Here is a 22,356-nt window from a genome sequence, read left to right as displayed (position 1 = left end):
CTTCTGGTTCAACCATGATAACCCACAAAGAAATAAAGACAAAGATCTTTTTTTTTTTTGTTTTATTAAAACGTTGCTCCTGAAGAGAAACACAAGTGAGTACAGAGGCTGTTTTCATTTGGACTCAACAGTGATCACAGGCAGACAAAATTCATGTAGCAACAGCCATCATTATATCTTCTAACCGAAATGTGAAGATAGGACAGATTATGACCAAACCTTATTTATCATCAGTGATTTATTATCAGTGTTTTCTCTCAGAAACACCTGTCCTGTTTGATCAAGTAGATGAAGAAAACAAAAGCAAAAATTACATTCAGATAAAAACATGAGCACCTGTTTTTTTCGTTTTGAGATCCTGCCACTCCAGAGCCAAATTAAATGTGACACAGAGGAACAAGGTTCGAGATTAAGGTTCAGGCTAAAAGACACAACAGCAAAGTAGTCGGACCGAGGCTGTAATTAAGTATTGCAGACGTCGTTTTAGTCTAAATCACAGAATTCATTCTGTCGATGTTCCCGATTAAACAGGTTATGTGCTTATTCTACCAAACCTACCTTGGAAATGCTGCGACTCGAGCTGTTCCTTTATTTTGCCCCATGATAAACTGATCTCACAAAACCATGAAATCATGATATAAGCTTAAAAAGGTCCTGTGTGTGGGATTCATTTAAGATATTCGTAATAGTGATTTCATTAGTGTACTATCACCTGAAACTGAGAACCATTGTGTTTTTATTACTTTAGGATGAGCGGAGAGCACCGTGTTTCTACAGTAGCCTAGAATGGACAAACCAAGCGCCGGCTCTGGAGAGGGATTTTTGCATCTTTTTAAAAATTGTTCATGGCCGCAAAGTTTCTCTAACATGCTCGGATGCTAGCTTGAGGTTAATGGTTACAGTCAATGCAAGATGCCACTAAACCCGACACACTGGACCATTAATATATATATGAAGAAACATGGAATACAAAAAAAAAAAAAGTTCAAAATGTTCAACAACACATAGACATTGACATTTTTTCAAGATCAAACAGGCTGTAATTCGGCCATTCGGACTGTATTATAATGATTTTCAGTCCAAAATATCATTCTTAACTGTGGCATCATAGTCTCTAATATTTAAAAAACAAAACAAAAAACCACACAAAAAAAGAAAAAAACAATGCCCAAAAACAAATTAAATCTCTCTTATTCAGGGAAATGGTGCTTTTCTTATTTTGTTGTTTATTGTATTTATTATTTTTTACGCATTTGGCACAAAAACAAAATATTCCCTTATTCTCTAAAACCTGTTTTTTTTTTCTACATTTAAGTCGTGTGGTTGAAAAATGGCTAACGCTGTGAACAGAAGAAAACAAAGATAAGAGGCTGTTATTTGAGAGGAGTGACTCTTTTGTTCATTTCAAGACTACTGATCCTCACATGTAGTGAACACTGGTCTACATTTAGCCCATTAGACACAGATATTAGAGGTGTGGAAGACAGGTTAAACAGATTACAGGCTTTTTCCAAATACAAAACATAAAACAAATAAACTCTACAAACTAGAACATTTATCAGTCAGTCATTCAGAACAGGCAACACAGATGAAAGGAACATACAAGTGGATATATCAAATCTATATTATTTACAACCAAATCTAAAATTGTTCACTGATAAATCTTCTACAAAAATTGCATAACAGTGTCTTTTCTTCAACATGACCAACGTATTTAATATGCATTCTCTGCATACTTTGACACCACTTCTCAGCAAACAGAATGAGTCCTTCCACTGATAAATACCCCCTCCCTCCCACATAACAAAACAAAATCCATCAAAAACTCAAAGCCCATGCTGCAGCCTCCCAGTGATATGTCTGTGGAGAAACCTACCTGATTTATCACTCCATGGAAGGGTCTTTTGAGATTTGCCTCCTTAAGGCACAACCTCATCATCTCCTGTTAAAGTTTCTGAGCTGCACTACACGAAAAACAACCGGATCTTGGCAGTGACAGTCCAAAACACAAGACACCAAAAAAAAAAAAAAAGGCGCTGTTCAAGTGATCACCAAAAAAAAAAAAAAAAGTGTATCTTCATTGTTCAAGTTAAGATAGAAAGCTCGGGATCAGAAAAGTGTTCCATTTTGAAGCAGTGAGCAAACAATTATGTCTAGACAGTTTGAGATCATATCCAGCAGCAGGACACCAAGTAAAACATATTGTAACCTAACATGTGAACAAGTGTTTGGAGTGGCTGTTCTTGCCTTTAGCCTCCTCATGGGCTGTCGGAGGTGCTCGTGCCCTCCGTCGGAGCGTCCTGTGCCTTCCCTGAGTCCTCTCCTTTCTTGTGTTTCCTGGCATGTTTGTATTTGTCCACATATGCCTTGACCAGATTGCCCACCTTCACTGGGTTGATCTCTCCGCTCTTGCTGTGGCAAACCTGACAATGAGGAACACAAGAGAAAAAATAAATAAAATAAATCATATTTATGGAGACTGTGAGAGATGCTCTGAGTTCGGGTGGACTCCACCCCGTGACAAAACTTTCAGTGTCTTGGCAAACGTTTTAACCCACCTTCTGGACGGCTTTGCGTAGAATCTCTTTGTATTCATCCTTGTTGATGTCTCTCTTCTGGTAGAAAGGCTTGATGGCTAGCTTCACCTCCTCTATAGCTCTCTCCTGCATGTGGAGCTTCTTCAAGTACTGCTGGAAGAAGGTAAACATCATTAAAAACTCTGGACAAAAACACACAAGAGACTACTTGAGATATTTAGTTCAAAGCTTAACTATCCAAAACCCAGACTCACCTTGTCTTTCCTTGACAAATCCCCATCCTCTCCCTCTGCCTGTCCACTGGTTGATAAACAGTCAGGAAGTGAACCTTCAGATGTAGAGGAGCGACTGAGCGAACCACCAGCACCTTTTTTGGAAGGGTCACAGACGGCTCCAGTGGCGTCCTGTTAATTACAATTAAAAGATGAAACTAAAACATTACAGGAAAAGATAACATTAGAGGGGTGTTACGTGTCTCATACAGACTTGCATATTACATATCTATAATATGTGGACTGTAGTGGAACATGTGACTACATTAGATGTGCAGACAAACAGCTTTCATTTCCCCAGTAATTGCTTTACTTTCATTTAGTCTGAAAACGCTTCTGAATCAGTTTCTGTTTCAGTCAGGTGACTTTAACAATGTAAAAACAAAAGCTTCTTTCAGCTCAACACTGCCACCCTCTGGTCAATTCATCACATTGAACATTTGATGCCCCTCTACAAATACTTGATCCCGGTAACGTTAGGTAATCTCTGCAGTGATGTGACTGTGTTGTACCTGACTTGACGTCTGGACGGCTGAAGACGGTCGGCGAGCTCCTTCCTGCTTCAGCCTCAACTTATACAGAGCCAGCTCTGAAAGAATTCAGAAAAAAAAAAACATTTGACAGTAAAACATCTGTGACCACCATCTATTGAAGTTTTGTGAGCAGCCAGCTAAAACTGGTAAAACTGGCCGTTTAGCAGAAACACTTACTGCTTGCTGATTTCTCTGGTTGAGGCCCCTCGGGCTCCTGGATATTCCAGGTGACCCTCTTCACCGGGGTCTTGGATTTTGTTCCAGCTACAGTCGGTTCATTTTTCTCCTCATCTACATCCTTCTCCTGTTTGACAGATGTGGCGATTCCCTCTGTGTGCTCAGACTTCACATAATCCAGGTTGTCCAGCATCATATCAACATTAAAATCATCATCATCAGAGTCTGAGAGTATGTGAACTTCCTGCTTTACAGGGACAGTGTCTGGTTGTTCAGGTGAGGCCACTGACACTGGGTGAGACTGAGACTCTGTGTCCTCCAGGCTGTCTTCTGTAACAGATGTGGTCAGCGTAGAAAATGAGGTGACAGAAGGCGACAGAGACACTTCTGGGGAACTTGGCTCAGTTTTAATTATGGCCATCTGACAAGGCTCCGTCTTGATATATTTGCAATTCTCTGTTTTGATATTTTTACACGTCTGAGTCTGGACACTCTTACAAGGCTCCGTCTTGATGGGATCCTCTTCATTTCCCTCACCTGTGCCTTTGACTACCACTACAGCAGGGGCGTCAGTTTCTTCTTTCTTAATTGGTTTAGTAATAGGTGAATCTACAAACATATCAAAAGATGGTTGTTTTTCTTTCTTAATTTCTTTTTCAACCTTAATCTCTTTCAGCTTTCCTGCTGTTGTGGCCTGGCTGTTTTTGCATTCTTTTTCAATTTTAGAGGTGATGGGAAAGGACGGAGTCTCCTGTTTGATCACAGGAACAACTTTTTCCTCTTTCATGGAGCTTCGAGCAACGTCCTTCTCTTTTTTCTTGTCCTGTAACCGTTTGGTGTCTTTCGAGGATGAAACACAGGAGCCAGAAGTTTTCTGTGAACTCCTGGATGATGATCCTTCTTCTTTCTGTCTCTCTCTCGAGCTGGATCTAGACCTGTGCCTCCTCTTGTCTTTTGACCGTTCCCTCACCTTGTCTCTGGAGGCTGGAGGTGATTGTTGCGGTCGTGTGCGGTCTTTTCTTCTATCCCTGGATCTGGATCGTGATTTCGACTGTGATTTTGAGCAAGACCGACCACGTTTGCGGTCTTTTGATCTAGCTCTGGATCGGGATCTGGATCGTGACTTTGACTGAGATTTTGAGCGAGACCGACCACGTCTCTTGTCCTTTGAGACCCGCCTTCTGTCAGAGTCTCTCTCTCTGCCATCACTTCTCTCGTGGCTCCTTTGTTTGTCCTTGTTCCTATGTGAACGCTCCCTGCTGCTCGAGCTGGAACCAGACCTGAAATTAGTAATGACAGAAAAAAAGAACCTTAACTGAAGAGAACTTCAATAAAGGTCAAAATGTCAGACAGGTTACTAAAGAAGTGATACCGGGAATATATATAGACAATTACATATACCTTGATCGCCTCTTCTCTTTGGATCGTGATCTGGACCGCCGTCGCTTTCTGCGGTTCCTGTCAGGTGAATTGGACTTGGAGCTTTCTGAGGTTGAGCGTGCTCTCCTTCTCCTCTCCCTGGACCTTGACCGCCTTGAACTCCTTTCTCTGTCCACTTTCTTTTCTTTCGGCCGGCCTCCCTGACCTGAGGCATGACGGTCTCCCTTTCTGCCTCTGTCTGTATCCGGACTGCTCGAGCGACGCTCCTGCGAAGCTTGGAGGACTTTTTTCTTATGGCCCAAATCTCTTGACGGGGACTTGGAACAGGATTTGGAATTCGATTTAGTTTCTGTCTTTACGATCTTCTTGGTGGGAGCAGAGCTGGATGAGGAGGAATTGTTCTTACAGTTTGAAGGAGCACTGCTGGGGCCTCCAGCACTCTCCTCTTCTGGAGTCTCTCTCTCAGTCTTTACAAGGTGATGAACAGGTAGTGTAGAGTCTGGAGTGTCATCAAACTGTTCAGCTTCCCCTGCATCATCCAACTCTGACTCCTTCTTAACTTTAGTGCTAGTTAATTCTGTTTGTTTCTTGGTCTCGGCGTCTCCAAGTCGTGATTCTTTTTCAACCTTGACACGCTCCTCTGAACACTTGACCACTTGTGATAATGTTTCCTGAGCACTCGAACTGCTCGGTTTACTGTCTGAGATCTCGATCACCTGTGTTTCAGTTTTGACATGAGCCAGGCCCTGCTTTCTTTGCACTAAAGCCTTCCCCTCGTCTGTGGTTTGTCGAGATCTAGCATCCAGGCTCGTGCTCTCAGCTTCAGCGTCTGAGCTGCTTGAGTCTGACAAAGTGGGATTAAAGGGATCGTAAATATTATTACTGTCTTGTTCCTTATTGCCCATTGTACGGGATGCCAGGAGCATCTGTTTATCCCTGCACAGCTGCCTCTTTTTTGCTTCATCTTCCTTTTCTCTCCAGGGGTCCCGCACACTGCCTCCACTGACAGAAGGTGACGAGATGCTTAGCCGCCTTGAATTCCAGGCGTTCCCGCTGGAGTTAATGCGAAAACTCACTGACGATGAAGATGAGGACGATGAGGAATAACGAGGGTGGCTGCCAGGTGAGCCAGCGGAGGAGGAAGAAGAGGAGAATGAGTTGGAGAAGGTTGATGACGAGCTTGCTCCATCAGGCCTCGACCTTTGGCCCCGACTGTCTGCCCTTCCCTTCTGCTGGTCTACGCTTTGCTGCCTTCCCTTGTCCCCAGCAAGGCTGTTCATGCCAGTTTCTGGCATGCCGTAACCATTACTACTGGTGGCAGAATTACTGCTACTTCCCCTGCTATTGCTGTAACTGTCATCATTTGTGTTACCACTGCTCTCCCTTTTTATTTTTGGTATCCTTGGAAGCACAGACACGCCTTCCCACATGGGCTTTAAAGGTGCTTTTTTAGATTGGGATGAGGTTATCCCCTTGCTCTTGGAGCTGGAGTGATTGGTGAGGTCGATGGATGAGGACGAGCTGAGGACGCCAACGCCGTTGGTCCCCCTGTGGCTAGGAGGGTGTGGAGGTCTGACTGGACGATGTGGCTGCAAACTCGGATGACCCCGGGGTGGTAAATCCGAATGTGGAGATGGTCGGATGTGGCTCGCTGAGGAGGGCAGGCGAGAAGAGCTCTGGGATGAAGGTCTGTTCGAGGAGATATGGGAGGATCCTGGAAGGTCTCCGTGGAAGTGGGGGGACAGAGAGTTGTCTCTTTCGGTGGGTGACATCACTGGGTCGATCTGGGTGCAGGCATCTACTGAGCTACTGCTGCAGCCTGGCTTCGATGCAGACGGCATTACTGCAACAAAGAAAGAAAAGTATCAACACAAAGAGTGGATGAGGCTGTCTTTCTTCTTCTGTTTTACTTTCCAAGCATGCTGGGAAAAAAAACAAGAAAATGGAAAATCATAACAGGAACATCCTCAGTTAGTCAGCTGAGAATGAGTGAGGAACTACTCACTGCCAGTTTAGAGTTTGATATTCACCAGCTCGACACACACTTAGTTTAACATCAAGCTGAAGTTCATTTGAAGTTGTTTGTTATTCAACAGGTGGACTTAATACAAAGGAATCCATGCTCTTTTGTCTGTACCAAACACACTTACTTGGCTTTGTAGCTTTAAGGGAACCATCTCGATTGATAACGACATCAGAGCTGTCCATCAAGAGCATGCTCTGTCCCGATAAGATGCTGCCCAGCAGGTCAGGCACAGGAGCCGCCTCCACAACACCCCCTGACTGGGAGACATCCAGGCCCCTCCTGGTAAAACACAACAGACTTTTAGTTACCATCTTGGTGAAAAAAGACCGAAACACCTAGAACATCTCACAATTAAAATGTTGTACACATGTCAGCAAATATATTAGCACATATGATGTACATTAGTGCGGTTTAGGGCTGTTGCTGAACTACGCTGTATTTTTAAACTGCTCATCAGTTTCAAAGACCACCTTCATTTTCAGCAGATTTAGGCATTTAATTTGTCATTGTAAAAAGTTAACTGCTCACAATTGCCGACGCATTACAACTACAACCGATAACGTTTCAAAACTGAGTTTTTACAACATGCTGTTGTGAATGCTTGTTCATTTTAGAGAATGATTCACAGAATCAAAAAGCATGTCTCCAAGTTAACTATAAATATGGACGAGATCCAAATGAGAACCTGCTCTGGAGAACCAACCACGTACACCACGACGAAAAGCAGATATTACCTTGAAAGGCTTGCAGTGAAGGGTCGAGCTACAGGCTGGTGAGAGCGAAGAGCAGAGCGAGAGATCCCTCTTCTCTTGGCCTCCAGCAGCGATGTAACTCGGGCCTGCTGCTCTTCCTCCTCGCTGATTAAATCAATAATCATATAACACAAAATGCTCAGATATAGGAAAAAACATATACACGGTGAAACATTAACATTAACACCAGCTAAACATTTTCTGTGTACTTATATAGATCATAGTAAAGGCCACATACTAATGATGCTCACCAGAACAATACAGATATTTGTCTTTAAACTGTTTTTTTAGTACAGACTGATTACAAAAAAGCATTTTCATGATACAGCCATGCTGTGTAGCATTAAAGCAAAGCACACAAATCAGCTGTGTCGGACCATTTCATATCATCAGATAATAAAACAAATAGCTTGCCGCAAAGTTATTTTGCCAAGAGTTGGGACCACTAGACCAGGAGGTGACTCATCTCTAAACATTATACGATATCAGAAACATCAACTATCTCATGTTTGTACAAAGGTATGAACTATAATCTACATACCGATCATCAAATGGATCCAGGTCGAATGGATCTCCATAGATGGAGAGGGATGCAGCACCTATGTCAGCACGCATGCCGCTTAGCGTGTGCTCCGACGGTCGGTATACTGTTGGAAGTGAAGAGCTCTTCTTGTCCTTTACGATTCCGAGATTATTAGCAATGCGGCCTCGAGCAGTGGACTTTTTCATCACCTGGGTGGTGTAAAAACATATGTATGGGGTTTATCTAGAGAGAAAAGCTTCTCATGTCTACACAAGCACTTAAATATTCATGTATTCACACTGAAAAGGTCACATCGTCTAGTGAAAGATTTAAAAACCGAATCACTTCAATCTCGAGACTGATGTTGATGACACACTCACCAGTTTTCTTTTGGATTTAGTCCTCCTCACTTTCCGTCTCCTCCTCCTGACTCCTGTACTACCTACTTTTCCCTTTGTACCCACAGCAGACCTTTTGACCTTTCTGCGCTTCCCTGTTCAATCAGAAGAGTCATCTGTCATTAAAAACATGGCCCTTTTTTAAATAGCTGTCCTGTGCTTTTCCTTCAGCTACATCTATTTAATTGTGCTCGTGATTATGTTAACCCTATCTTAAAAAAGTGTTATGTATTTTGATGTCTGTGTTTACTTACCAGTCTTTCGCCTGCGGGTTGATGGGACCCGAGGTGTGAAGTCTCGTATATACACAGACGTGTTGAGCCCAGCCACCACAGCATTGATAGTCTCATCAAGCCAAGTGGACTGAATCATATATGTGGGAGCCAACTAGTGAGAAAAAGGTTTGCATCACTCCACTGGATCACGTTCACAAATCCTTACTGTCTAAGCACTCCTCTCAAAACACATGCATCGCTCGTCAACAAACACATTTCAAACAATCAAATCCAACAAATGTCAAAAACACATGCCATCATTTCTGCTGTCAGTAGCACTCCAAATACACAACTTAGTGAGTCAGTTAATCTCGTCAGCACAACCACAAACACTGTTCAACATCAAGACAGTTCTGTAAAATCCAGCCTCACATATGAGCTGTGAGTGCGAGTTAGAGAATAAGCCAAGACTGAAGCGTCACGCTTCATGCCAAACCTGCGACGTGCGTGCCTGTGTGATGCGATGTCGGTTGACGTTGGCCCGAACCCGCTCGCTCTGCTGAGTGCGGGCGATGGCTCTGGTGGGACCTGCAGCATGAGACTGAGAGCGACTGGTGGCAGGACGGGCAGTAGAAGGCAGACTCTCTGTATCACTGATTTCTTCAGCTGAACCCCCTGAGTCAAGAGGATACAAGTGTATGACTTGTGACAAGATGCTTATGAGCGCCATCGTGACGGAAGCTACACATGGATAATAAGTTTTTCTATGAATTTGTTTATCTTAATCTATTTTGTTCATTTTATTTCTCTTAAATAAGTGAGCTACATGCATACAGAGCCATTCAGGAAAGAAAACAGAGGAAAGGGTTGACTATAGCAATCGTCAACAATTCACTTAAATATGTAAAATACTGTATATTAAAAGATGGAATATTCTGATTCAGAGTGGAATAGAAAATACACTATTGTCTTCAAAAGCGTCAAATGTTTTGTAATTAATCAGAATCAGTATTCTTTTATTGTCCCACAAACAGCAAAGGATAAGTATAGTATTTTTAAAAGAAAAACAACAACGGTAAAAAACAAACAATTAAAAAAGAAATAAATTAGACTCATACATAAATATAAACATAATATTGTACAAAATGAACATGCAATTATAAACAGCGTGGCAATGAATTGTTATTTACAATAAATAAATATGGGTATTAAAAAAAAATTGATCAGATGGTGCCAACTAAAAATGAGAAAGGAGTTATGTATAGTTGTGTTGCACTTGCGCAGTGCAGAGTGAGGACTAAAAGTCCAAAATGTTGTTTGACAGCATAAAATTCAACAAGACAATTAACGTGATGGCTTACTTAAGTGACGGTTGCTGGCTTCACACTCAGGGCAGAACCATTCCTCGACAGGAACAGCGTCAAGAGGAGGCGTCAGACACTCCATGTGATACCTGTGGAACACAAACCAACACATTTCTCTAATGAAAAGAAATCAGGATCATGTTTGAAGGCTGTAAACAAAGGCAAAAACTGATTTTCAGCACACTAATAGCAGGAACACACTGGAGGCGGAAGCGTTGCCAAGCCCTCTGGCAGTCGTGCTAACTAAATATGTTGTTCACCGCAGCCACTCGTGACTGTTTGGCAAGAAATGCACTTATGTTGTGAACAGCCAGGCTACAGCTGACATGCGAATTGATCGTTTGTGGCTCTTCCGCCTCCTGTTTTTCCCCTGGCATAAGAAAGGGTCATTTAGTAGAATAATATCCATCTCACCCAGCATCACAGCCATCACAGAGCAAGAGGCGGTCCTCACGGTCACTGCCCCCACACACCTCACAGTTGGTCTGCTCCAGGTCCAGATCTACTCTTTCCTCTTGACCTTCCTTCACGGGCTTTTGCACTGTGATCTAAAATGAAGAAGCAATCACATGAGCAATTGCTCAATCAATCACATATACAAAAGTGATACATTTATCTACCAAAAACTGAGGACACTCACCATTTTCTTCACTTTGCCTCCAAAACATTTCCTTAGGTATATGCTGTTGAAGGCAATCCGGTCTACAGGGCACGAGTTCGCATTCTGAGTAGTGGAGAAAAACAACACAGGAAATTAAGCCATTCAGCTTCTCACATACAGGTGAAACTCAAAAATGAGAAAATATCGCGCAAAAGTTCATTTATTTCAGTAACTAACTCATTACATGCAAAGTGAGATACTTCAAGCCTTTATTTGTTATAATTTTGATGATTATGGCTCACAGCTTATGAAAACCCCAAATTTAAAATCTCAGAAAATTAAAATATTACATGAAATCAATTTTTTTTTTAATGATTTTAAAGAAATATAGAAATGTCAGCCCTCTGAAAAGTATAATCATGCATATGTACTCTGTACTTGGTTTGGGCCCCTTCTGCATGAATTACTGCCTCAGTGCGGTGTGGCATGGATGGTATCAGCCTGTGGCACTGCTGAGGTGTTATGGAAGACCAGGAGGATCAGCCTTCAGACTGACTCTGGAGCTAATAAAGCACCGTGGACCAACACCAGCAGATGACATGGCCCCCTAATTCAACACAAACTGTGGAAACTTCACACTGGACTTCAAGCATCTTGGATTGTGTGCCTCTCCGCTCTTCCTCCAGACTCTGGGACCTTAGTTTCCAAATGAGATGCAACATTTGCGCTCATCAGGAAAGAGGTTTAACTTTGGACCACTGAGCAACAGACCAGTTCTTTTATTTCTTTATCCCAGGTAAGATGCTTCTGATGTTGTTTGTTGTTCAGGACCGGCTTGAATAGAGGAATAGAGGAATTCTTTTGCAATTACCTTTTGAGGCGTTCCCTCCTTGTGGATTGTGTCAATGATGGATTTCTGGACAACTGTGAGGTCAGTCGTCTTCCCCATGATTGTGAATTCTGCTGCACCAGACTGAGAGACCAATTAAAGGCTCAGGAACCCTTTACAGGTGTTTTGGATTAATTGGCTGATTAGAGTGTGACACTTTGAGCCTACAATACTGAACCTTTTCACAATATTCTAATTTTCATTTTCTAATTTCAAAACAAATAAAGGCTTGAAATATCTCACTTTGCATGTTATCAGTTTCTATAATATATTAGTCTCTCACCTACTACTTTTGCACGATATTCTAGTTTTTCGAGTTTCACCAGTATACTAATAATCAGGACATACGGTGTTCTCTTCTTGGATTAAGACAACATGAAGTTAAACCCACCTTGGCCCATTCAAGGATGCAGTCGAGACAGAAGTAGTGCTCACAGCTCTCTGGTGTTGCGACAGGCTGGCTGTTGAATGAGTTGAGGCAGATGGGACATTTGTCCGCGTCCTCATCCGAGCTCATCCCTTCAAAGTCCGCAGAGGTCCCCCCGAAAGCTCCACCCTCGGCCTTGGCATCTTCCTCCTCTTCCTCATCTGATAAGTCAACAGTGAATCACAGAAGCTTATCTTTCCTCTTTCAAATTCTACAGAAAACAAATGCTCGCCAAGTCTTACGAATTCCAATTGTGTGTAGGCTGAATGAATCAGGAGCTAACAATGTAGGACCAGTGTTTTTGGGTTTTTTTTTATTACATGTTAATCAGAAAAATCAAGTTGGGCAAAGATAATTTTATGATAATCTAGTCATAAAGACGAACAAACAAAAAGCAGAACACCATCACAGTCCTCCTACCATCTTCCTCTTCTTCTTCCTCCTCCTCCTCCTCCTCATCATCATCATCCTCTCCATCTAGGTGCTCCTCCTCTTCTTCCTGACCACTGTCAGATTCTCCCTCCTCAGACTCCTCTTCAACATTATCGGAATCATCTTTAAAAAAGAAAAAACACACACACATAAAAAGAAAGAATATAGGTATAAATGCATGAGGTTTTTAAAGCTTCGATGTAATTATGATATTGTTCTTGATCATCAGCTCATGATACATAACCAACTTGTTGAACAGGCTACCTGAGATGGCCCACAGTGCCGCCCTTTTCCCTTTGCTGTGGGCTGTGTTGCGGTTGATCAGCTCATCCTGGCTGTCCTCGTCATCCATGGCTGACCATCAGAAGATCGGCTGGACAAAATTCTCTGACAGCTTTTCTCTGAAACGATCCTCAGAAGACAGCAGTTGCAGAAAGTGTTTTAATAACAGCGTCTAGATTTGACTTCTGTGTACATTCTGCTATTGTGACACTGGATCTGACTGGATTGTCATGAAGTGAATTGACATGCAAGCTAACCTACTTACTGTTTAAAAGGCAGAGGATGAAGCAGAAATCTTGAGTCAACTTTCGTGGAATGACAAGTTGATGTTATTCCTGAGTCCTTGAGCAGAAAAGGGAAATGATCATAAAGCATGTGCTCTTGTCTGTGTGCAGCAGTAGGAATCAAGCTAGCAACATCGTCTTACAACCCGCGAGTGAAATTTGAAACTACATCTCAGCAGTTTTAATAAACAAAATGCTGTAAATGACTTTCATTGTGAGCTGACAAGAGACGAAAGATTAAGTAACAGTGGTTAGCTAGCTAGCCAGCAGCAGCCTGCAGACTATGCTAACGCTACATTTGTAAACAAAGAGGAAAACAGGGCACCAAACAGAGCTCTACTTCTGTGCCTCGTGTAAAATATACACGCAGCATTAATGTAGATACCAACATATTATCTGAATGCACTGTCAATGATATGGGACGAGCCTGTAACGCTGTTCTTAGTGAACAAACGACGCTAGCTCGTAACATTAGCTTCAGTGTAGCGTGTTCGCTAGCCTCGCTGCAGCTAAATTTAGCTAACGTCAACTAAAAAGCTCCTTTCGGACTTTATGTTAAACAAAACAAAATACACCAAGTGTGGAGCAATATACACGAGTTCCTTATTCAAACCTCTTAACTACAGTGTCACATTCTTGCACTCAACGGTGATTTCAGACCTACCCTTATCAAAAAAAAAAGTGGGAGGTTATGTTCGAGTGGTTTGAAGTCTCCACGGTTGTTGATGGACACCGCCGGCTGGCTGCGGACGGAAATGGCCGAGTGCACTCTGACGAGCGAGACTCTTAAAGAGACAGTACACGTTTATCTGACACCAGGTGCACAGTACACCTGAGTCTGAGTACTGTGTTTACACTAGGTAACTTTAATCACGTGCAGCGCTGAGGCGCTTGTACACTCTGCTAAATCTGAGCGGCAAATATTGTGTTTTGTTTTTTTTGTTTTTGTTTTTTTGCACAAATTCATTTATTTGATAACTTCGTAGTTGTTGTTTTTTATTGCATTCTGAGACTTTAGATGATTCACTTGTTACAGTAGCAGTTAGACAGACATGCAATAAGTACAAGACTTAAAAAAATACAAAAAAAAATATTTAGATAAAAGAGAAAGATACACAATAGAAAGGATTATATGCTATGTGCAAAATATACAGGAAAAAGAGGCAATGTGCATTATATACTTATTTAAATAGAGTAAATAAAGTGTAGAATTATTGCCTTGTTGACTCAGTGTAAGAATAAAAAAATAAATCAAAAATAAATAAGAGTAGTATTATTGCACAGGATAATTGCACAAGATGGCGGATGTAGAAGTGTAAGTAGTGCAAGATAAGTAGAAGGTGCTTATGGTGCAACATGAAGGGTTACTGGTGTTGAACAGTCTGACAGCAGCTGGAATTAATGACCTGAGGTAGCGTTCCTTTTTACATCGTGACCTCCGCCACTGCACCACATTTTTAATTAAATGTATTTTATTTGCAATCATCTTTAAAGAAACAAACAAATACTGATTCTGTTGAAGTTTTTGTTTTAAATGCTGAAAATCGGATCGGATAAATTGACCAGGCCAATGATCTGTCGACCCTGAAATACTTACATGTAAACACATGGGTAATTCACTTGTACTTCTGATACAGAACTACATTTCAGCTGCAGCTCAAGTTCTAACAAGAGCCTAAAAAGTAGATCCCATCACTCCAGTTCTTCCGTCAAAGAACACACTTCAAAATCCTGCTGCTGGTTTATAAAGCACTGGATGGTTTTTGGCCAAAACACATTTCTGATCTGCTGCTACGTTCTGAACCATCCGACCTCTGAGGTCGTCATGTACGCGTCTGCTTTCAGTCCCTAGAGACATGCAGAAGCAGCGTTCAGTTATTATGCTCCAAATATCTGGAACAAACTCCCAGAAAACTGCAGTTCCGCTTCAACTCTCACCTCCTCTAACTCACAGCTGATGACCTTTGTGTTTGCCACTCAAGGCTTTGAACTGCACTGTGACTTTTATTTTTTAGTCTTGTCTATTTTAAACCTCTTCTACTTTAGCTAATTTCCTGTTTTAATGCTTTGTTTCTTGATGTCTTCCTGCTTGTTTTGAATGTATTTCAAATGCAATTTTTTTTAAAACGTATTTTAACGTCATTTTTATGCCCCTGTAAAGCAGTTTGAGTTGCGTTGTGTCCGGATTGTGCCATTTGCCTTGCACTAACATCAGATATTCTAAGAGATTTACTCAAATACTATTTGTATGGATGGCCTTCACATTTACCAACTTATTGTATATTTTATATATAGTGTTTATTAGTTTGGCAGTTAGTGTGCATGTATGTTTGTTAGTGTTCAGTCACATTAAAGAAACATGCTGCAATCTCGGTAGACAGGCGCTGACCTCGCTATCACTGTTAATTATCTACTTACAATATCATGTTTATATGTACATACAAGTCTATTCTGCTTCTTACCTTTTTAATTTAATTGTTATTGGGGTTTTTTTTTGTAATATTCTGTCCTTTGGCTGCTGGGACAATAAAGGAGTACAAACTGATCCGATCTTATTACAGTTTAACAGGTGTTAATTGATACATGGATTAATGCACAATAACAACAAAATTAAATGTTTTGTTAGGCTATTTTTGGAGTAAAGAAATGGGCCTATATTTTCAAATGATTAAAAATATAAAATATGTTTTGAATTTCCAGTGTAGTCACAGCAATATTTGCACACTCACAATGTAAATGATGTTCACACACACACTGACACATGGCCTCAGATTGATTACACAGGGTGGTTCAGCTTAGTAATGTGGTTCAAAGTGCACACACTGATCACACTGTCAGCTGTTCTGAGACACGCGTTGATCACAAATCAAAAAGTTAATCATAAACCATGGCAAGATAGATCGTATTTCACATTCAGTATCCAACCCTCGGTTCATTTTTTTACAGTCTGATAACACACTTATTAACTATAATTACTCCCTTCATGGTGCTGCCAGGACCGAACAATCAGTCAATACAGTAACCCAGTGCCCTTGTCGCCCCCCAGTGGTAACTTCACATTGTCAATATCAGCTGTTACATAATACTATATAATATAATCCTGATTTACTACTTTCAGTCATGGGGGTTATGTGTGTTCTGGCTGTGGATAATCCGACAGGCCTTTGATATGCATAAAGTGTTGAGAAGAAAAAAAAAAGTAAGGTAAAGAAGAGAGAGAGAGAACATCATGTGACAAAGAAAGAACATAATGTTCCAGAAAAAAAAAAAACAGGGGAGGGGGTCACATACATTAAGTATATATATATATATATATATATATATATATATATATATATATATATATATATATATATATATATATATATATAGCATTGGATACTTTTATGCTATTATAATTATTTAAATGAGCAAAATGAGTTTGAGTCTGAGTGATTTTTTTTTTTTAAATAAATGTAACTAAAAAAAAAAAAACCTGATTAAATTTTAATTTCAGATTCGAAATTATGTGCTACACAATTTGTTAATGACGTCAGGGAGTCCTAAACTCTCGCTCTCTAAATAATTGAGTGTTAATCATCTTCCTCCTCCACCTCCTCCTCCTCCTCCTCCTCCTCCCCGCCGTCATCATCAGATCAGACTGTCGTGCTGCATCCTTGGTACGTGCACAGCCACACTCCGCTCATGGCAACACTGTACACAAGTAAGCCGAGTTCAACCACTTCACACTGTAGGGGTAGGGGCGTCCTTTGTCCAAACGGCTTATAACGCCCGCATCCCGCCTCTTGTGGCAGCTGTCGCGTCACACGGCGTCTATTTAAGTCCGAGGACACCTGTGCGGCACCTATGTTTGTCATAAATAATCGCGCGGGACGGGAAACTGTTAACACGATAATGGTTCATTCCTAATGTACGACGTGCAGAACTGAACGCGCCGCACCCCAACTATAACTCTAAATCTCAGCCGAACGTGCTGCGCGCACAAGCCCCGCCCACTAGATGGAACCATTCGTCTGTTATCGCTGGAGGGCGGGGCTTAGAACTCCAGCGCGGCCGCTCATTGGCCGAGCGCCGCGTCGAGTTTCTTTCCAATTTGCATAACCAGGTCGGGTTGCAGATGCAGGGGAGTGGGCAGGGTTGGGGTAGTGCAAGTGTACTGAACTTCTGCGTCGGTGTACTATAGTCCTAAAATACAGCTAACTTTAAGTCATGCACCGTGATTTCTTTAAGAGAAAAAACAATGCGGATGTGTGGAGGGATGGCAGACGAGCTCCTGTCGCCGGAAATGGAAGATTTCCTCCTTTAAAATTAACCTCAAAAAAGAAAAAAACTTGGGACTGGTAAGTAGCTCCCTTTATCTCTCCACTATTCTTTATTCTGCCTATATGGTGTGGACGGATCAGGCCACATCCACTGCTATCACTGCGAACACATTTCTTTTACAGCTGTCAGATGGAATTATTAATTATTTAGGAACTTTTTCTTTTTTAATCTCTCTCTCCCTGAGATTTGAAATGGAAAGACGTTTATTATATTGTGGTGGCCAAATGCATACATCGTGTACTGAAGGGCCAGCTGTAATTCAAAATTCTGTGAGTCACAGTGTTGTGATTCTGGATATTAAAAACCTAATTGATTTGATTGAACTGTTATGTAATTTTTGTGATGAAGATTTTTTATTTCATTTTTATGTTTTTTTGTTTGTTTTTTTTTTTACTTACTTTCAGGGATTTCTAGAAAGCTCCACTCCTCATGTTGACTGTTTAATTACTGCCCTCATGACAAACAGCCTTTTGTGTCTGTGTGACTCCACAGATTATGTGCCCTCATGGCTGTCAGTTTAATATGTCTGAGATCTAAAAGCAGGTAAGCCACTGACTAACGCACATTGCGCCAGTTGCCAGTTCCACTGTGCGTGTGACAGCGGCTAACCTGGTTTTGGGAGCGCTTCTTCATCTTTGTGCCGGGCCAAGAAGAAACCAGCACCGAGCCGGAGCAGACGCACGTCTCCTCGATCCCATTGGTGCTGCTGGGACAGGCCTGTTCGACATGACTGCTCTCCCAGTGGTCTCCATGTGCACCGTAGCCTACTTCCTCTTATGATCACAGACTGTACTATCCCTCTTATTTAGGGCCAGTAGGTTTTGCATTGCCTCCTCTGGAGCCGACCTCCCTTATGCCACCTACTGTCAAGATCGTTGGTGAGTGTTTTGTTTCTGTTTCTGTTTCATCTGCGTTAGGATTATCATCATCATCATGGCCTCTGCTTCCAGATTTGAGGTCAGGGGCCCCTGCAGGGGTTCTTCGAGGAGATTCCCGGAGGCCCCTTCAGCGAAAATGAACATTACTTAAAAAGACACTTGAACTTGTATAATGTGTCACACGATTGGAGGCAGTTTTCCTAAATTTTGAAGCAAATTCCAATAAGTTTACGTCCAGATCATTATGTACTACAGTGTGTCTGTTTGTAAAATGTATCCCTCAAGTGCAAAGTAAAGTTTCTACTCAAATCAGTTGTGGCATTATGTATCTTACTTTCTGTTTGAGCGTGTAATGCATTTCCTGGTATCACTGAGGGTTGTTTTTGATTCCCACCGGTGCATAATGACTCATTGTGACACAGAGGAATAGATAAGTGCAGTATGTCAGACTCATTAACTTGTGGCCACATTCATCACATAATGTGGACGTGCGGATGCTCATTCTCACTCTCGGCCACGGAGAGGGAGCTTGATTTTTTTTTCCCCCACAGACAACCACTCGCTTGTCGGTCAAGTTTTCAAGCAAAAAAAAAAAAAAGCTGTCGAACGTTTAGCTTTTATTGCCTACAATCCAAAAACCTTCCAAAGTGGATTTGGGATGGGGTTCATGTGGAGTGCCATTGTAGAAATAATTCCCTCGCCATCATCATAATCTGTTAATGTGCCGTTTATGAGATTGGGCCCGCCTCGGTTTAGATATGAAGTGGGTGACGTTAGATATATTTCACTTTTGTATGTAGAATCACAGACGGAAATACACGTAAAACACTGACCTGAGGTCATCTAGAAATAAAAAAAACATTAGATATAAACAATCCACAAGAAATACAGTGAATTTCAGAGATTTTAATTTGCAGGGATCACATGACTTTGCAATGAATACTCTAGTATTTTCAATGTGGATGAAACAGGTGGGAAATATAAAGTGAAGACCTTGTTTTGACTTGATGTGTATGTGCAGTTTCCTTCACACCCACAGGTAGGCGTCAGTGTTGCACCGAGCTGTGGGTTCATCCAGACAGTCACTGGGAACCAAACAAGGATTTGCAGCTTATCTGACCCCTGCCAAGCCAGACAGCTCTAAACCTTCTCAGCAAAATCCAATTCTACATAATTAATCATAATAACTATATCCTTACTTCTAAACACATGGCCGGAAGCCAGCATCAGCATAAAAGGGGGATAAGCAATTGATTGGGAGAAGTATATTTTTAATGCTCGGAGAAAGTTTCCGATGTCCAATTACATCTCCGTGGACGTGGAAGGAAAATATGTGCATGCTTGCGATTGTACCTGCCAAGTGACGGCAGATGAGAGTATTTATAGAAAATCCACAGGGTTTCAGTCAGGGGTTAGCCAGAGCACAAGGGAAGCTCAAGTCAGCGTGACAGACGGCATATTTACTCTACAGGGTAAACAAACAGGAAAGGGGTGGAGGACTGGAGTGTTGTGCTTAAACCCATAGTGGTGCATCTGTGTTTATCCAATCATGCCGGGGTGATTTTTATCACAGATGACAGAATATAACAGAGAATCGCTTGTGTTGTTGTCTGCATTTTAAGGACAGACAGAAAACACATGGCCTCAGGGGTAAAGACCACAATCTTCTGGGATCAGATGTTCCCTGATGGTGGAAAAAAAAAAAAATCTGTTTCCTGATCGCAAGGAACTTTAAAATCAACAAGGTACATTTATAAACTTTATAGTTGGCCGTGCCCCTTGTGCCCGTACGGTCACATGTCTTGTAGATACGCTGCGTTACCTCATCCATAACAGCAGCCGCTGTGATGCCGAGATGTTTGGCACATTTCCCATTCTCGCCACGGACGCACTCTGTGAACTCTGAATCAGTCACCTGTGAATACTCCCTTTTAAAATGCCCTGATATGATCGTGCATCACATCACAGGGCCCATTGTACCACGAGTGAGCAAGGAGAGCATGCATATTTCAGTAGCTATAACATATTCATAACGCATTTCACATAGGAGCTTCATGGCTCTGTAATTTTTAGAAAGTGTACAGTGAGGTGTTAATTATTAACTGCAGGGTATGACAGATGTGCTGCACCTTCACTCTTAGTTACTGTAGAGACCAACAGGGCTGCAGCTGATAATTCTGATCATAAACTGACCTGCAGATTTTTTTCCCCACACATTATTTGATTGATGTAATTAGTCTATGAAATGGAAAAAAAATTAAAAACTGAGAAATGCTACTCACTGTTTCCAAGAGCCCAAGTGAATTGCCTCTTTTTTTTCCCCCAAAACTCAAATATTCTTCAAGAAAAAGAATCAAATCTTTACTTTTCAGAAGCTTCAAAAAGCAAAATGTTGTACTTTTTTTTTGCTTGAAAACAACTCAAACAGATTAATAACCTCTCCATCGACTAACTGATTAAAGATGCAGCATGTAATATTTGGCCATGTGTCCAATTCTTGCTCATAACAAGTATGAGAAAGCATATCTGCTGCTATCTGCTGCTGCTTTGAGCTAGTAGGCTCAGTTAGCAGTGCAGTTAGCTAGCTGGTTAGCATGCTGTTTTCTGTAGATTTCGCACTAACATAATCCAAATTCTGTCATTTCTTCAATTCGATTTTGTCGAATTTTAACGCTGTTAACTAAAAATTTTACATACTGCACCTTTAATTAATGCATCCATTCAGCTCTAAATTACACGGATGAATAAATAATATGTAATTTCATCAAACAGGGTATTAAAGCAAAAAACAATCACACTACAAGAAGGTTATCTAAAACACAATGCACATTTTTATTATATTTAAATACATAGTAATAGTAATAATTGCTCTAGGTAAAAGGTTTCTAAATTATTTTTTACATTTCATACATATCATCTGTAGTGTTTACAGTAGCAAAACTCTGTAAATATATTTCTGTCTTATGTATATACAGTATGTATATCATGGTAGATTAAATAGAGTTACAAAGATAACGGGGTTAAATATGAGGTGACGGTGACAGAACAGTGAACAAGTTTCCCTTGGCCATGCGGTCCATGTTTTATCTCCATGACGACTCTCTGGATGTCAGGACTGCAAGACACACAAAAATAAGTGGGGATGATGATCCCTTTGTTTGGAAAACAGTTTTCAGCCAAGACTTGCGTCAAACAGGATATTCACACATGCTTATGAGAAGCTGACACAACACCGGTTAACTCTGTTACGAGTCAAGTCTTGAAGTCAGAGTAGTTTCAAGCATGATTTCTATAACAAGCACTGAGATAGTCTGTAGTTTCCAAAGCAAGAAGCGGTTGTATAACCCCACAAAGGAAACACCACACTGTATAGACGGTAAGAAGAGAGTGCACACTCAAACACTTTGACCTGTCAGGGTAATAGAGAGACATGTAATAAAACGCTAAGTGCTATGACAAAGTAAATATTGGTTTATGTGGTTTGGATAGTCATTTATGGAAAAAAAAGCCACAGCACTGAAAACAACAGCTTCCCTTGTTGGCGTGACGTTATGATGATTTTAGTACGAAAAGCTCATCCTAAATCTACAAATCCACTGAGGCACATTGCGAGTTATGACAGGTCAAATGTTAGGTGTGATGACAGCAAAAAGGACCAGGCCAAAGAAAAAAAAAAATCTCAAATAAAAACCCCATGGCCCTGTGGCACTACTTTTGAAATGTATCCCTTCTTTTAGCACGGAGCTCGACAAAAATAGACTGGCAAAAGCTGGAAGCTCCTAAAAATAAGTCGCTCTGACTTCAAGCGGAGCAGAAAGAGAACGGAAAGATACATTTCTCAGTAGCAAAACAAGGGCCAAGGCTTCACACAGGAGGAGAATGGGACAGTGCAATACAATTTTTTTTGTTTTGTTTTTGTTTTTTTGCAGAGCCCTCTGTGAAAGGCTCTTGCTCTTTGGAAGTCAAGCGTCACCAAAGTACAAGGCATTGTATAGATACACCTCCCACTTCACATATAAATAGTATCCATACATAAAAGGCAAACTGAAATGACATTGGTCTC

General features: G+C 41.3%; 2 protein-coding genes and 1 long non-coding RNA gene across 6 annotated transcripts in view; 1 reads left to right on the top strand and 2 right to left on the bottom strand.

Moving 5' to 3' along the window:
• Nucleotides 1-48: 48 nt before the first annotated feature.
• On the bottom strand, nucleotides 49-13,843 carry phrf1 (PHD and ring finger domains 1). 2 transcript variants are annotated; one of them, XM_037106544.1, is made up of 20 exons: nucleotides 13,757-13,843; nucleotides 13,074-13,150; nucleotides 12,791-12,938; nucleotides 12,515-12,649; nucleotides 12,059-12,255; nucleotides 10,818-10,901; nucleotides 10,592-10,725; nucleotides 10,175-10,266; nucleotides 9,310-9,488; nucleotides 8,853-8,985; nucleotides 8,581-8,693; nucleotides 8,219-8,409; nucleotides 7,660-7,782; nucleotides 7,050-7,204; nucleotides 4,921-6,742; nucleotides 3,520-4,799; nucleotides 3,322-3,398; nucleotides 2,792-2,941; nucleotides 2,559-2,690; nucleotides 49-2,423 (listed from the first exon to the last, which is right to left on the bottom strand). In XM_037106544.1, the coding sequence occupies exons 3-20, from the start codon at nucleotides 12,876-12,878 to the stop codon at nucleotides 2,259-2,261; spliced, it is 5,250 nt and encodes a 1,749-aa protein (XP_036962439.1). In that variant the 5' UTR covers nucleotides 12,879-12,938; nucleotides 13,074-13,150; nucleotides 13,757-13,843; the 3' UTR covers nucleotides 49-2,258. The 2 variants fall into 2 exon arrangements, with proteins under 2 accessions (XP_036962439.1, XP_036962440.1); XM_037106545.1 differs by having other exon boundaries at nucleotides 2,559-2,687.
• Nucleotides 13,844-17,255: 3,412 nt separating this feature from the next.
• Nucleotides 17,256-18,605, top strand: LOC119024594. Its single transcript, XR_005076513.1, has 2 exons — nucleotides 17,256-17,432; nucleotides 17,908-18,605. It is a non-coding gene; the product is annotated as an uncharacterized LOC119024594 (long non-coding RNA).
• A 2,496-nt stretch (nucleotides 18,606-21,101) lies between these two features.
• Nucleotides 21,102-22,356, bottom strand: part of rassf7a (Ras association domain family member 7a) — a 37,600-nt gene continuing 36,345 nt past the window's right edge. For all 3 annotated transcript variants that reach the window (XM_037106419.1, XM_037106421.1, XM_037106420.1), the window contains one exon: nucleotides 21,102-21,408. In XM_037106419.1, coding sequence (XP_036962314.1) covers nucleotides 21,377-21,408 — 32 coding nt within the window. In that variant the 3' untranslated portion in view covers nucleotides 21,102-21,376. The remainder of the gene's footprint in view (nucleotides 21,409-22,356) is intronic.

The sequence above is a fragment of the Acanthopagrus latus genome, chromosome 8, assembly GCF_904848185.1.
Source record: "Acanthopagrus latus isolate v.2019 chromosome 8, fAcaLat1.1, whole genome shotgun sequence".
In the NCBI taxonomy this organism is placed as follows: Eukaryota; Metazoa; Chordata; class Actinopteri; order Spariformes; family Sparidae; genus Acanthopagrus; species Acanthopagrus latus.
The sequence above is the reverse complement of the archived record's forward strand: the minus strand, read 5'-3'. Positions and strand labels throughout refer to the sequence as shown.